The sequence below is a fragment of the Pinus tabuliformis genome, chromosome 1_2 (assembly GCF_031772625.1).
Source record: "Pinus tabuliformis cultivar Carrire ecotype Pingquan chromosome 1_2, CPIR1, whole genome shotgun sequence".
Lineage (NCBI taxonomy): Eukaryota > Viridiplantae > Streptophyta > Pinopsida > Pinales > Pinaceae > Pinus > Pinus tabuliformis.
This window is the reverse complement of record NC_142298.1, coordinates 484776877-484790375: the sequence shown is the minus strand read 5'-3', so window position 1 is coordinate 484790375 and position 13499 is coordinate 484776877. Positions and strand designations below refer to the sequence as shown.

The window sequence follows — 13499 nt, the reverse complement described above, 5'->3', positions numbered from 1 at the left end:
ATAAGGTTAATGAATTAGATTAAAATATAAATAAATAGGAACTAATTATTAAGTCTTAGTGAAATTATTAAGTCAAATAGTCATAATTAGGTCAAGTCAAATATATTAAAAATAAATCAATGAAATAATGAAATAAAGTTAATTGGAGAATAAATTTATTTTTTATTAAAATAAGAATAAAATTAATAATAAAACAAAGTCAAACTTATAATAAAATAAGTCAAAATTTTTAGATTAAAATATAAAAAATTAAATTAATTAAATATAGCTCAACAATATATAAATTTGAACAAAATTGTGATTTTTTGTTGTTTAAAATGACATTTTAAATGGATAAATAGATTCTAACACTCTTAAAAAAAACTCCAAAAACAATTGAATTTTACATAAATTTATAATTCTAGTGGTTTTTAGTGAGACTTTCTGTACGCTTTTCTAGTGGGTTTTCCGGTCTAATTTCTCTAAAATAGGGCAGTGATTATTGAAATCACAAGCTTGATGGGTAATTCCTGCACAATTGAAGTGCTCTAGTGGTTTTCGAGAACGCTGAATCCATATATACAGTGAGAAAACCAATTTAAATAACACAAATCAAAATTTCATCTCAAATTTTCCCACCAGATTCAGACATGAAAAAATTCAAAAAATCACAAAAATTTAAACAGAGCCGAAAAAACTCATACCATTTATTATTAAACTAAGCCTTTTATTTGTGGTGGACAGACAGAGTCAAGACACACAAACAATACCATCTATTAATTAAACTACGCGTTTTATTTATCCTCGACGGTCAGAATCAAAACCCACACAGCCCGCTTTCCAGTGACGACTTATAAAATGAGACGTTGAACAACTCGAGTCAGTCAAGCCGCCCTTTGTCTAGGAAATTACACCCTGCATTACCTCTGCGTTTCAGTTGGTTCTTCTTTCGCATCATAAGAATTAGCCGTAGTCTAATTAGCTGAGTAATTGTTCGCAAAGTTATGGAATTTTCGATTATATTTGGAGAAAATTCTTGGTTATATTTGGAAGTCTCTGCTTATATTGATTTTGTGCATTGTTTATAGATAAGTGAAGACAATACATGGGTAGTAAAGAATGAAGAAATTTCCACATTTAATGACTTTATATACTGTTATGGAAATTCTGATCATATTTAGAGAAAATTTTAAGTCATATTTGGAAATTTCTGCGCATATTGACTTTGTGCACCGTTATAGAAATTCTGATCATATTTAGAGAAAATTCTAAGTCATATTTGGAAATTTCTGCGCATATTGACTTTGTGCACCGCTGACAGATAGGTGAAAACGATGCTCGGGTAGTAAAGAGCCAAGAGCCAAGAAGTTTCCGCGTCTGGTGACCTTGCGTATATTGACTTTGTGCACCGTTGACAGATAGGTGAAGACGATGCACGGGTAGTAAAGAGCCAAGAAGTTTCCGCGTCTGGTGACCTTGTGCACTGTTGATCGATACGGCGAATAAGGTGCACGCATAGTAAAGGGTCAAGAAGTTTCCGCGTATTTCCGGATACAGTGACCTTGTGCTTTAAATTACAAAAGGCAGCGCATAATCCTTTAGAGTTAAGATTGCATACATAATTTTACTTACAGAATGACCTCTTTCCACCGTCTGTAATTGCAGGAGAAATATGCTTCAATTTACTGCAACATCCAATTTATTTCTCTCTCTAATGTTCTGCTTTCTAAGATTATCAGTGGCTCAGAGTGAGCTTGCGTGGGTATTGCGTTGCGATCCAGACGCACCTATCACGAATGGCAGCGCTGCGGAAAGGAACTTGAAGGTGGTTCTGAATTCACTGGTTGAGAATGTGAACAAGACAGGCTACAGTGATTCAAGTCATGGAGAGAATGGAGATACGATGTACGGTTTTGCTCAGTGCAGGGGAGACCTCAATGCCTCTGCTTGTGGAGAATGCGTTTCAGACGCTTCAAAGGAGATCGGTAGACTGTGTAACAATACTTCTGCTAGCTTTAATTATGTTGACGGAGGATGCTTTTTGAGCTATGACACTCACAACTTATATTCACAACAAAATTTATCCGACGCATCATTCGGCGACTCTGCCATAGAGTGTGATAACAATAGAATAAACGGCACAAATGAAAGTGCAAGGAGTTTGGATTCGCAGATTGACCAACTTCTCACAACGCTTTCTGATAAGGTTGAGTCCAGTGAGGTGGGTTACGCTACAGCAAGTGAGAATGGTAAATACGGTCTGGCTCAGTGCTGGAGGGACCTTAATATGAGTCAGTGTAAACGGTGCCTAAACGTTATGTACAGCAATTTGAGCTTCTGTCCTACAGGAAGTAGCCAAGGAGCAGCAGTGAATGATTACTGCATACTTCGTTATGACAGCAGCAAGTTTTATGGTGATGGTATCCCTTTGCTCTCACCAATAACTGGAAGTGGTCCTTCTATACCGCCATCCTTTGGAAGTGGAAGTGGTCCTTCTGTACAGCCACCAAGTGGTAAGTGGTTTGTCTGCGGGAACAAAAGGTATTGTCGTATATTTAGTTTATTTTGAAGATCCGAACCAGCTTAAATATATTTTGAAGCCTTGTTATACTAGTCTCTCGCAGGATATATTTCTATTAAGTAGGATCTAAATAGATAAAAGTGTTTTTGGTTCAAAAGATTAAAAGGCTTCAATTTCGCTCTTGCGTGTGGAAAAAGGCTTCAACTTTGTTCTTGCTCCTCGCAATATTCCTTTTGAAGAGATCCTTTGCTCTATTGAGCTGATGACCCAAAACCTCCCTCCTCACTTTGCTGAAAAAATTTGGCAAGATTGTGGTAAAATTTTGTGTCTCCAAGCCTCCCAGTCCTAACTTATCTAAAGAGGAATTCCAAGCCATCAAGTGCCTTAATGATAACCCTAATATCCTTGTCCTCAAAGCTCACAAAGGTAATGCTACGGTTATCATGAACACTGTTGATTATGAGTCTAAGATGACAGATCTCTTGTCTTCTTCTTATAAAATCCTTCCTAAGAATCCCCTAAATGCTATTTCTCAGTTGGTTACCAAGGCCATAAAAGCCTCATCTATACATGTTTCCATTCAGCGCAAGCTCATTCCCCAGGCCCCCCAAACTCCTAAAATTTATGGTCAACCAAAAATTCATAAGCCTGATATCCCTTTCCGCCCCACTGTTAGTGCCATTGGAGTTCCTACCCACGTGCTAAGCCGTTATCTACCCACCAACTTTCAACAAATTGTGGGTTCCACTTCCTCTTACATCAAGGATTCCACAGACTTCATTGAGAAGACCAAATCCATTCTGATTGATGAGAATGACCTTTTGGTCAATTTTGACGTTGCTTCCCTTTTTACCAAGATCCTTGTCCCCAAAGCTCTTCACTTGATCTCCCAATTAGTTGACCAAGAAACCCTCAGCTTAATCCAAATTTGCTTCCAGTCGACCTTCTTCTAAAGGTACCATCTATGAACAGACAGAAGGTACAACAATAGGATCCCCCATGTCTCCTGTCGTGGCTAACATCTTTATGGAACTCTTTGAAGCGAGAGCTCTCAACTCTTGGCATCTCAAACCCAAATGATGGCTCCCGTTTGTTGATGACACCTTTGTCATTTGGCAACACCCAACCGTTGACGTCTTTCAGTCCCATCTTAATAACATCTCCCCCTTTATCTAGTTTACTATGGAAATTGAATCCAACAAATCCCTCCTTTTCCTTGATGTGCTTGTTACTCGCCTCCCCAATGGCTCCCTCTCTCATCAAGTCTATAGAAAAAAGACTCATACTAACCATTATCTCCATGCCCTCTCCCATCACCACCCATCCCAAAAGTCTGGTGTTCTCAAAACCCTCTTCTCCTGAGCATTAAAAATCTTTGCTCTCCAATCTCTCTCAACTGAAAAATCCCATCTAGTCAAGGCTTTCAAAGCCAATGGCTATTCCTCTACTCAGATCTCCAAAGCGCTCTAGTCTGTTGCTCACCCTAAACCCAAAAATCTAGACCCCTCTCCCTCTTGTGGCCAAGTCACCCTCCCTTACATTAAAGGGACCACCGATCTTATTGCCAATATTTTGGCTAAGAAAAACATAAAAACTGTATTCAAACCCCATAAAACCCTCAAGCAATTGTTCCACTCACCCAAAGACTTATTAGATCCAATACTAGGATCAAGGGTTTATAAAATCCCTTGTTCCTGCGGTAAATCTTACATTAGTCAAATGGGTCTTCCGTTCAAAGCCCACCTCAAGGAACATATTGATGACACCAACCATAATCTTATTTCAAAGTATTCCATTGCAAAACACTCTTATAAGACCAAGCACTTAATATGTTTCAATCAATCTAAAGTCATTGCTTCTGCCCCTTTTTACCACTCTCGTATTATTCGAGAAGCCCTCGAAATCGAGAAAAGCCTTGATAATTTTAATAGGGAAGATGGTTACAAGCTCAATCAATCCTCGAAACTTGTCATCCACCATCTCACCCTTGACTCTGAACCGACCCTATTCTCTGTCCCCTCCTTTTAGATATTCCTCTTTTTTTCCCCTCTTGTTGGTCATCTTAAAGAATTCTGGTTCTCTCTTCTTTATCTCTTGAATTCTCTTTATCATTAATGTTTTTTCCTCCTAGCTCCGTTGACTTTTCTATTTCAATTCCCTTCTTTAATTATTTCCTCTTTAATTTTTTGTCAGCTCTAATTTCTATCCCCTATCTTAAAATTCATTATTGGTTCATTATCTCCCTTTAGCGTAATAACCCTTTGAAATTTCATAAAATTATATAACCTTATATGACATTAATTCATCTAGGTTCCATTTTTGAAAATTATTCATATAATTTCATTCCTTCAATTAATTTTAATTAACTACAAATTATTAATATGTTATTAATTAATTTAACAAAAAATTGTCCAAATCTTGTTCCATAATTTTTCAATATTTGACCAATTCATTTTAATAAAGAATAGGGCCAAATAAATTTTAAATATAATCGCATGTCCCGTTTAGAAAATGATTCATAGATTTCAATTCCAAAATTTTTAGATATACTTATATGTCCCATTTTCCAAATAGGATTCATATATTTTAATTCTTTAATTTTTTCAATATTTGTCATTATTAATCACAAGCATTTTTCAACTATCTCTTCCCTTCAGCCTTTAATCAAAATAAAATTAAAAAGTTAATTTTATAATCCTTTTGGTCAAACCTTGGTCCATAATGAACCTATCTCAATCATTATTTCACTAAATTTTGGTCAAATAGTATAAAAATTCAATACTATTTCTAATATTATTTCTACCTTTTAACCATTAATCAAGGAATACATAATCCAAAAGGTTCTTATAAAAAGGTACTCCATAGTCGTTTACTCTAAAGACTCTCTTTAGTGCATGACGATGGATGGAGTTCCTATCTGAAATTTTGGACAGATCACATATATTACATGAATCACATATGTTACACAGTGCCCTTCCAGAAATCTATAACAAAATGATTAAAATAAGTTAACAAGATTTTTATTTTAAAATAAAAAAATAATACTATTGATGTTTTTTAACTATTATATGTTATAGAGTTTTTTGGTGAGAATCCTGTGAAACAATTTTGAGTTAAATCATAATTTTTGTTGTTTAAAATACATTTTTGACTATATATTAATTTGTCTTATCAAAAAATTTTAAGACACTAAAATTATAAAAAAAATCACAATTTAAAATTTGTGATTCCAACCAATTTTCTTAAATTTTAAGCAAATTCAATAATAAAATATATCAAAAAAAAAGTCTAAAGTTTATAACAATTAAACTCAAACTTAAATATTTAATTAATAAATATATATTATATAATTATTGCATCTCACTCATTTATATTTAAAAAAAGGACCTTTGATATTTATTTATTATTTATTTTATTGACATTTTATATAAAAAATATTATCTTTCCTTTTTCGGAATCGATGTATATTTATTATTTTTCAAAATTGACTTATACCATAGTATAATGCCTATGTTGCAACTCTAGTTATTTTAGATATTTGTTAATGCGGACAGTTTACTTGGTGCAGTGAAAAACAACGCTCATCGTCGTCCCTTGGTGGTGGGATCGACAGTCGCTAGTGTCATGATAGCGGTGGTTCTGGTGGGGTTCGTATTAATTTGGAAAAGAAAATATAACAAACAATTGCTTCCAGGTGAGTTGATTCTCCTTTTTTTTCTTACTCATATAAGAATTAATTATTTTAAATTAACTTTTAGGTAATGTTTAAACTACAATTATCTGTATTATTTTGCATATTAAAGGTTACATGCTAGTACCATCACGATATATATTTAAGGAGAAACATTTTTAAATATATATTTTGATTCTAATATCGGGTTTATTTGAGTTGTTTTTCATTTTTTAAATTTAATTAATTAATTGATTTAAGATTAATAAAATTTCAAATCATTTTAATTATATTAAATTATTTAAGTTGATCAAAGTATTAGTGTTCTTTTTAGTAGCTTTAAGAGTTAATTCAGTGGGTAGAGTAGTTAAAGTTGTTATTGAGGAGAAACATTTTTAAATATATCTTTTGATTTTAATAGCGGGTTTTTTATTGTTTTTATTTTTTTAATATTTTTTTTTAATTTATTAAAATTTATTTAATTAATTGATTTAAGATTAACAAAATTTCAAACCATTTTAATTATATTAAATCATTTAACTTGGTCAAAGTATTAGTTTTTTTCTTAGTAGCCCTAAGGGTTAACTGACTTGGTAGAGTTCGAGTCGTTAAAGCACATTTATTATTGAGAGGTCATGGGTTCAATTCTCTTGACACTCTTAGAGTCAGGGTCCGTGATTGAGGTGACAGGAAAATTAAAACTTTAGCTTCCTTCCGAGTAAAAATCATATGAATAGTGTCTCCTCTTTACATTTCCAAAGAGACTAATATGGGTCACTACTAGTTAACTCCTTAGTCATGTCATTGATGTATTCATATCGACAATGCACCATTTAGAAGGTGTAATCAAGCCATTTTCTTTTGAATGTGTAATAAGGCCATTTACAAAAGCAACACACTCAAATGTAGATTTACATCATTCTTTGGTGTCAATCATTAGAGATTTGTCACCTAGTACTTGCACCTACTAGGTTTCTATTCTTTCATTTTTTACCTTAAACTTTTTTACCTATACATAATTCCTAGAAAATGTGGACACATAAGAGTGAAACTAGAGATAAATCTTCTAGATACTACCAATTTCTTGTTCCAAATCTCCTTAATTCCATCATTTTTACAAATTTCTAGCCCAAATAAAGCTCCATAATCCAAACTAGCAATGTTAGGGCGAGCTTAGAAGCCACTCGAACAAGAGGTTTCAAATTTAGAATTGGAACCGAAGAAGGATCCATTTGTAAATGATTCTTGAAAGTAAGCTCATTATATAAGCTAGCACAACCAAAATTTATAGATAATCATTCCTTTAGAGCCAAATCCTTGAAAATAAATATGTTGCATAAAACAACAAAAATGGTGCCAACGAATAGCCAAAGTAGAATTTTAAACATAGTAGAGATTTTATACTTGTTGGAATGAGGCCACTTGGACGCCCAATTTGATTTCCTTCTCTCACCATAGTCCCATATTGAAACCACACCATTCTTCTGATTTCTTTAACATAAATCATGGATAAATGATCACATGTCATTAGTATTGTAATTTGTCCTCTAAACTCCCATATTGAATCAAAGAGAATGATGATCTCGCTGTATACACATGCAACATTAAGGTTGATGGAAATAATTTCCAATCCAAGGGGATACATTAGGGGATAATACATATGTTTCTACCCCCTTTTTCATAAGGATACCAAGCTCTAATTCCATGGATATATAAGCCCATTAATCTTAAATCGAATTGAGACACCTTTTGACATGGATGAAGGATATTTTGTGAACGGTATTTTCTTCTTTTTATCCTTAAAAATAATGGTTTCCAAATTATTATCCATTGGAATCACTTTTCCTATCATGGATTTTCTAATTCCTATATAGTCCCTAACTATGTTTAGAGATAGAATCATATCTTCCTTAGCTATGAGGATTCCTTACAATAAGGCATTAGCCTCTTCTTGATTACTACTAGCTTGATATAGGCCCCATGCATATTAAGCTATAATATTTCCTCTAGAATCAAAGAGATCCCTCATCCACGCACTTGTCACCCTTATAAAAAAAATTCCTATTTTCATTAAGTATTCTAGGTACCAACGTTTTTTCACATTTTTCATATACTTTTATTATTCTACCTATAGTATGTTGGTTCCCTTATTTGTCATGTTTTTTTGGCATCTGCTTTAAGACATAATGTTCTAATCAATTTGTTGGATGAAGGTTATGCTAGTTCATCACACCTATGGAGCTCCCACAATAAGTCAGTCAAAGGGTCGACTAACACCTGACTGATAGTCGAATGATCACCTAGCATAGTAGCTAATTGAGTAGTCGACTTATAGAACCAATAATTGAATGGTGAAAGGAATCAATTGAATCATCAAGTTGATGTCGACCATTGGATGGGCATCAAGATGTGAATTGATAAGATAGCATGGATTTGTTGGAAATAGTTATATCGATCAACGCTTATTTATGGACCAAATTATACACAATCCAAGGAAATTGGGTAGATTTGGAAGTTATAAGTGAAGGACCTTATGGGTATTATATGCATGAATTTACTTCGAAATATTGATTTCAATTGTATTTCTCATTGTGAATTGTGATTTTTTTACCATAATTTATCATGCTTAAATGCTATAATGATGTCTCAAGACACCACTCATCATATTCGAGCATCATTTTATCTTTTGTATAATTTCTATTTAGACTCTATTGTCCATCATCTATTCTTAGTTCCCGTCGTTCCTTGACATGGTATTAGAGATGATGATTTAAACCTAACCCCATTATTTGCAAATATTGTTGAGTCAAATCTTATAGTGATTCAATCTAGGCTAATCGATTTTTTGAGTGGAACTTAGTTTGAGAGATCATATCTATCGTGAATCTAAAGATGGCTTCCAAGATTTATATTTTATTCTAAATGGAAAAAATTGTGTTGTATGGGCACCATAGATGGAAAAATTTTTGAAGAGAAAAGGGATCTAGCAGTACAGAAAGACTGTTGTTCTAGATTTGAAGGATGATCATATAAAGTTTGTTATTGATGGAAAGAAGGATGATGTTGTTGGGGTCATCATGACCAATTTTCATATGAGGAGGATTGGCCACACTCAAGAGGTTTGGAAGAAGTCAAGCTCATTCTTTGATAAATTTGATGAAAGTTAGGCCATGCAGTTAGAAAAAGAATTTATCTCCCTTGATACCCATTCCTTTGAGAGAATTGAACACCATCTACCTCACATGAAAGAGTTGAAATTGAAGTTGTGTGACTATGGAAAGAACTATCCAAAGAAATATGGAAAACTTATTGAACTTGTCCTCATGAATTTAAGGAAACCTTATGATGTGTTATGTTCCTTGTTTTGCAAAAATTGGAGATCACATCAACAAGATGATAAGGATTACACCTTCGATACCTTCTATGATCTATTTATCAAGGAAGAGTATAGGTTTCTTGTTGAATGAAATCTTAGTAGAAAGCATTGGGATCACCTACTCAAAACAAAGGGAAATTCGATGTAGAAGGAAAGTCAAAATCAACATGAGTATCTCGAGCAGAAAACTCAAGGAAAATTAATGGTTTTGAATCATCCAAGAATCAAAAGAAGAAAACATGTCACTACTTTGCGAAGGAAGGACATGCAAAGAAAAGGAAGAAGATGTCACAAGTCTATTATCCATTCTCCATTCTCAAATCTCCTCACCCTAAAGCTCCTATTTTTATTAAGTATTTTAGGTACCAACTTTTTAGAAAAAATTTATGTCCTTTTTTTACTTCTACCTATAATATGTTGGTCCCCATATTTGTCATATTTTTTTGGCATTTACTTTAAGACGCTGAGTTCTAATCGGTTGTTGTAAACCTACACAATAATATATTCCTTTTGTTATTGCAAGAAAGTTGTTTCAAATCTATACAACACAAATATACTACCTTGTTCCCTTGCAACAATTATATTATAGAAAGTCACACTACACTAGATTATCTATTGAATAATGATAGAATATATAGGTTCATTAGCCTATGTTAGCAGTTATGTTTATCACAATATTTTCTCTTTAAGGTGGAATCTAATAAATTTGTTGTTTATTTATGGTTAACTAGAAGCTTCCTAATGAGGACTTAATTTCATATCATAAATTTACCATGATAAAGTTGAAGTTGACCAATATTATTTGACTCCTCTCTATTTGTCTTGAGTGTATATTCTCTTTGGATTTGGTTCTCATTAAGCCAAATTATTAGTGTTACATATTCTAGGGATTTGATTCCCATGTATGTATGTTAGACAATGTATTTTGGGATTCCTTTTCTCTCCAATTTCCCACCTCCTGTTAGGGCTTATTTTACCTTCTAAATCCATACCAAGCATTTCAATGATTCCTCAACCTTCCAACTCCCAGGATACTTATAACCCTATGCAAATTAGAAAATACCATGTTAACCCCTTAAATCTAGAAGCAATATATTAACTCTACTTTTGACCATTTTAAAACTCCTAACATAAATAGATATATGAAACTGTTTCTTAACTAATATACTCCTACATATTTAAAATGATAGTTTATTTCTCCTTGAATATTCCAAACCTCTCTTGAACAAGGTAGTTTACCTCCCAAGAATTCTCCAAACATCTCTACAAAATGTGAAGCTAAGAAAAAAAGAATAATTAAAGAAAATATAAACAAACATTAAAAAACATGCGTTTCTTTGTACACATCCTTTTTATGTTGTATGCAAGGTTGTTAGTTCCATAAGGAACGTTTTGATCAATACTTACATAAAGTTTACCAATAATTTTGTAATCTATATTTTGATTCAAAATCATAATTATATATATAAACAAACCAACATTTAATTTAAGTTAATATTGAAGAGAACTTAAAATATATACCAAGAGAAAAAAATTAGTTATTGAATGATTGTTGGCTTTTAGAGAGGGAGACTAAAGTTTTCAATTTATGGAATTGATACACCAAAATTAATTTATTTTTCACTCTATATTGGTTCCTTTGCATGATGTAGCATCAAATCAGTTATCATGCTCTAGATATATAAAAAAAAATACATTATATTAAGAGTAAATGTAAATGAATTCAAGTTTTCCTTTCTAACTATAATTTCTAATATATAAGATATATTATATTGTTCTCCTGAAAGTATAGAAAAATATGATGTATATTTCCATTGGTCAATGATTTCATAGCATTGACTAGAAAATAGAATTGGAAGGCATGATACAGGAAGCCAGAACTGAAAGTACATGATTTCAAGCTTCTTTCGTGTCCATAGGTTATAAAGGGCGCATATGTCAGAGGTTCAAGAGTGATACAATGCATACTTTTACACGTAGTTTGTATTTTAGTTCAACATGGACACAAAATTGTAAATATGCTCTGTAATAAAATAACCTTTGAAAAGTAGTAACGTCTCTCATAGTGTAAATCATGTCTATTTTTTTAATTTGCTGTGACTTCCTTCTCCCTAACACCACACTATTCTATGTCGAAATAAGGTTGTTAACTACCACAATCTTCATGGATATCAGACTTTTACCAATGCGATAATTTTGTTGTTATTATGTTGTGACAATAGTAAGAGTTTTTGTTTCCTTTTCTAAAATTTATTATAAAAGCAAGCATCTATATATAACAACTCACAAATACAAATAAAAATTGAAAGAGTGAAAAACACGAGTAAAAAATCATGTATATTTTGATAATGCTATTATATTATATTTCTAAAAGGTAAAAATGTGTTAGAAGTTATAAAGACTTTGATCACAAGGTTATATAGCATTTATATAATAACTAACAAGTTGTTTATTTTGCAGGTTATTATGAACCTTACAGTGAATATTCAACAGCAATATCTAAATCAAAATTAAATTACAAATTTCAAATTCTACAATTTGCGACTAGAAATTTCAACATCTCAAATAAAATTGGTCAAGGAGGTTTTGGTTCAGTGTATAAGGTGATTTCATGCTCATTTTATTCTATTGAATTTTTAAGTATATACGAGATAAATTTATAGCACAATTGAACATTATATATTGGACATGTTGCAGGGAAGTCTACCAGACAACAGGGAGATTGCTGTGAAGAGACTATTTTCTAATAGAGAGCCGAGTGTGAGTGACTTCTTTAATGAAGTGACTTTAGTAAGTCGAATTCAGCATAAAAATCTTGTCAATTTGCTTGGGTTTAGTGTGGATGGTCCAGACAAACTCTTGGTCTATGAATACCTTCCCAATAAGAGCCTTGATCACTTTTTATTCGGTAATGTTTCCTAGTCCTATAAATTGATTTTTGTTATAGTCAACATGTGCATGTCCAACATTGTTATTTCAAATTTATATTTAAGTTATTTCTGATATAAGTTTACTTTGCAACAGATCAAAACATGGGTAAATTGTTAAATTGGCAGAAGAGGTTTGCAATTATATTAGGAACTGCTAGTGGGTTAGCTTATCTTCACCAAGAATCACTTATACGCATCATCCACCGAGACATAAAAGCGAGCAATATTCTATTAGACCAATATTTCAAGCCTAAGATTGCGGATTTTGGGTTGGTTCGACACTTTTCTGAAGATCAAACTCATTTGAGCACAACAGTTGTTGGAACCAGGTGAGAATATATTAAATGAAAAATAAACATTGCTCAACAGTTGTTGGAACCAGGTGAGAATATATTAAATGAAAAATAAACATTCTTAAATGAAAATGTTATTTACACTTATTTTTGTTTTGGCAGAGGTTACATGGCTCCAGAATATCTTATCCATGGTCATCTGACAGAAAAAGTTGATGTCTATGCTTTTGTGGTGCTAGTTCTGGAGATTATTAGTGGCAGAAAGAATATAATAGCTATGCATGTCAATGACGTGCCATCTCTCTTAACAATGGTAATGGCCTTAACATAATATACATAATCTTCATTTGATCTTGTAATCAAAAAATTGTGAATATATTGAAATCTATAGTATTTGTATGGTGCAGATTTGGAACCATTACCTATCGGACACCATTACTACGTCCTTCCATGTCTAAAGTTATCATGTTCCTCACCAACAAAGACCAAAATCTTCCAGTAGTTACTCAACCTCCCTTTATAGATGCTAATAATTCAGAATCAAATATTAATGTTGATGTTATGTCACAATCACAATCAAATAATCACCAAATTGTTGTACTTGCACCAGAAATGTGTAATCCAACATTAAACATTGCTTCCTTCCCTGCTACTTCAATGTCCTTGAACACCATTTCAACTAGCTCTTTTGGTCCAAGATGATAGGGGAGTTGTTTCTTAGAGAAGAAAT

General features: G+C 32.6%; 1 protein-coding gene across 1 annotated transcript; it reads left to right on the top strand.

The window, feature by feature from the left end:
* The first annotated feature begins 1693 nt into the window (after positions 1–1693).
* LOC149206446 (cysteine-rich receptor-like protein kinase 2) lies at positions 1694–13227 on the top strand. The gene is made up of 7 exons (XM_089397697.1): positions 1694–2492; positions 6069–6194; positions 12007–12149; positions 12244–12454; positions 12571–12805; positions 12932–13082; positions 13177–13227. The coding sequence occupies exons 1-7, from the start codon at positions 1694–1696 to the stop codon at positions 13225–13227; spliced, it is 1716 nt and encodes a 571-aa protein (XP_089253823.1).
* The last annotated feature ends 272 nt before the right edge of the window (positions 13228–13499 follow it).

Bases quoted from the DNA above. Each gene is read 5' to 3' on its own strand.
- LOC149206446 (XM_089397697.1), top strand. From the start codon at position 1,694: ATGTTCTGCTTTCTAAGATTATCAGTGGCTCAGAGTGAGCTTGCGTGG. The intron at 6,195-12,006 runs GTGAGTTGATTC...TTTATTTTGCAG, and splicing joins TAACAAACAATTGCTTCCAG to GTTATTATGAACCTTACAGT. The intron at 12,455-12,570 runs GTAATGTTTCCT...ACTTTGCAACAG, and splicing joins CCTTGATCACTTTTTATTCG to ATCAAAACATGGGTAAATTG.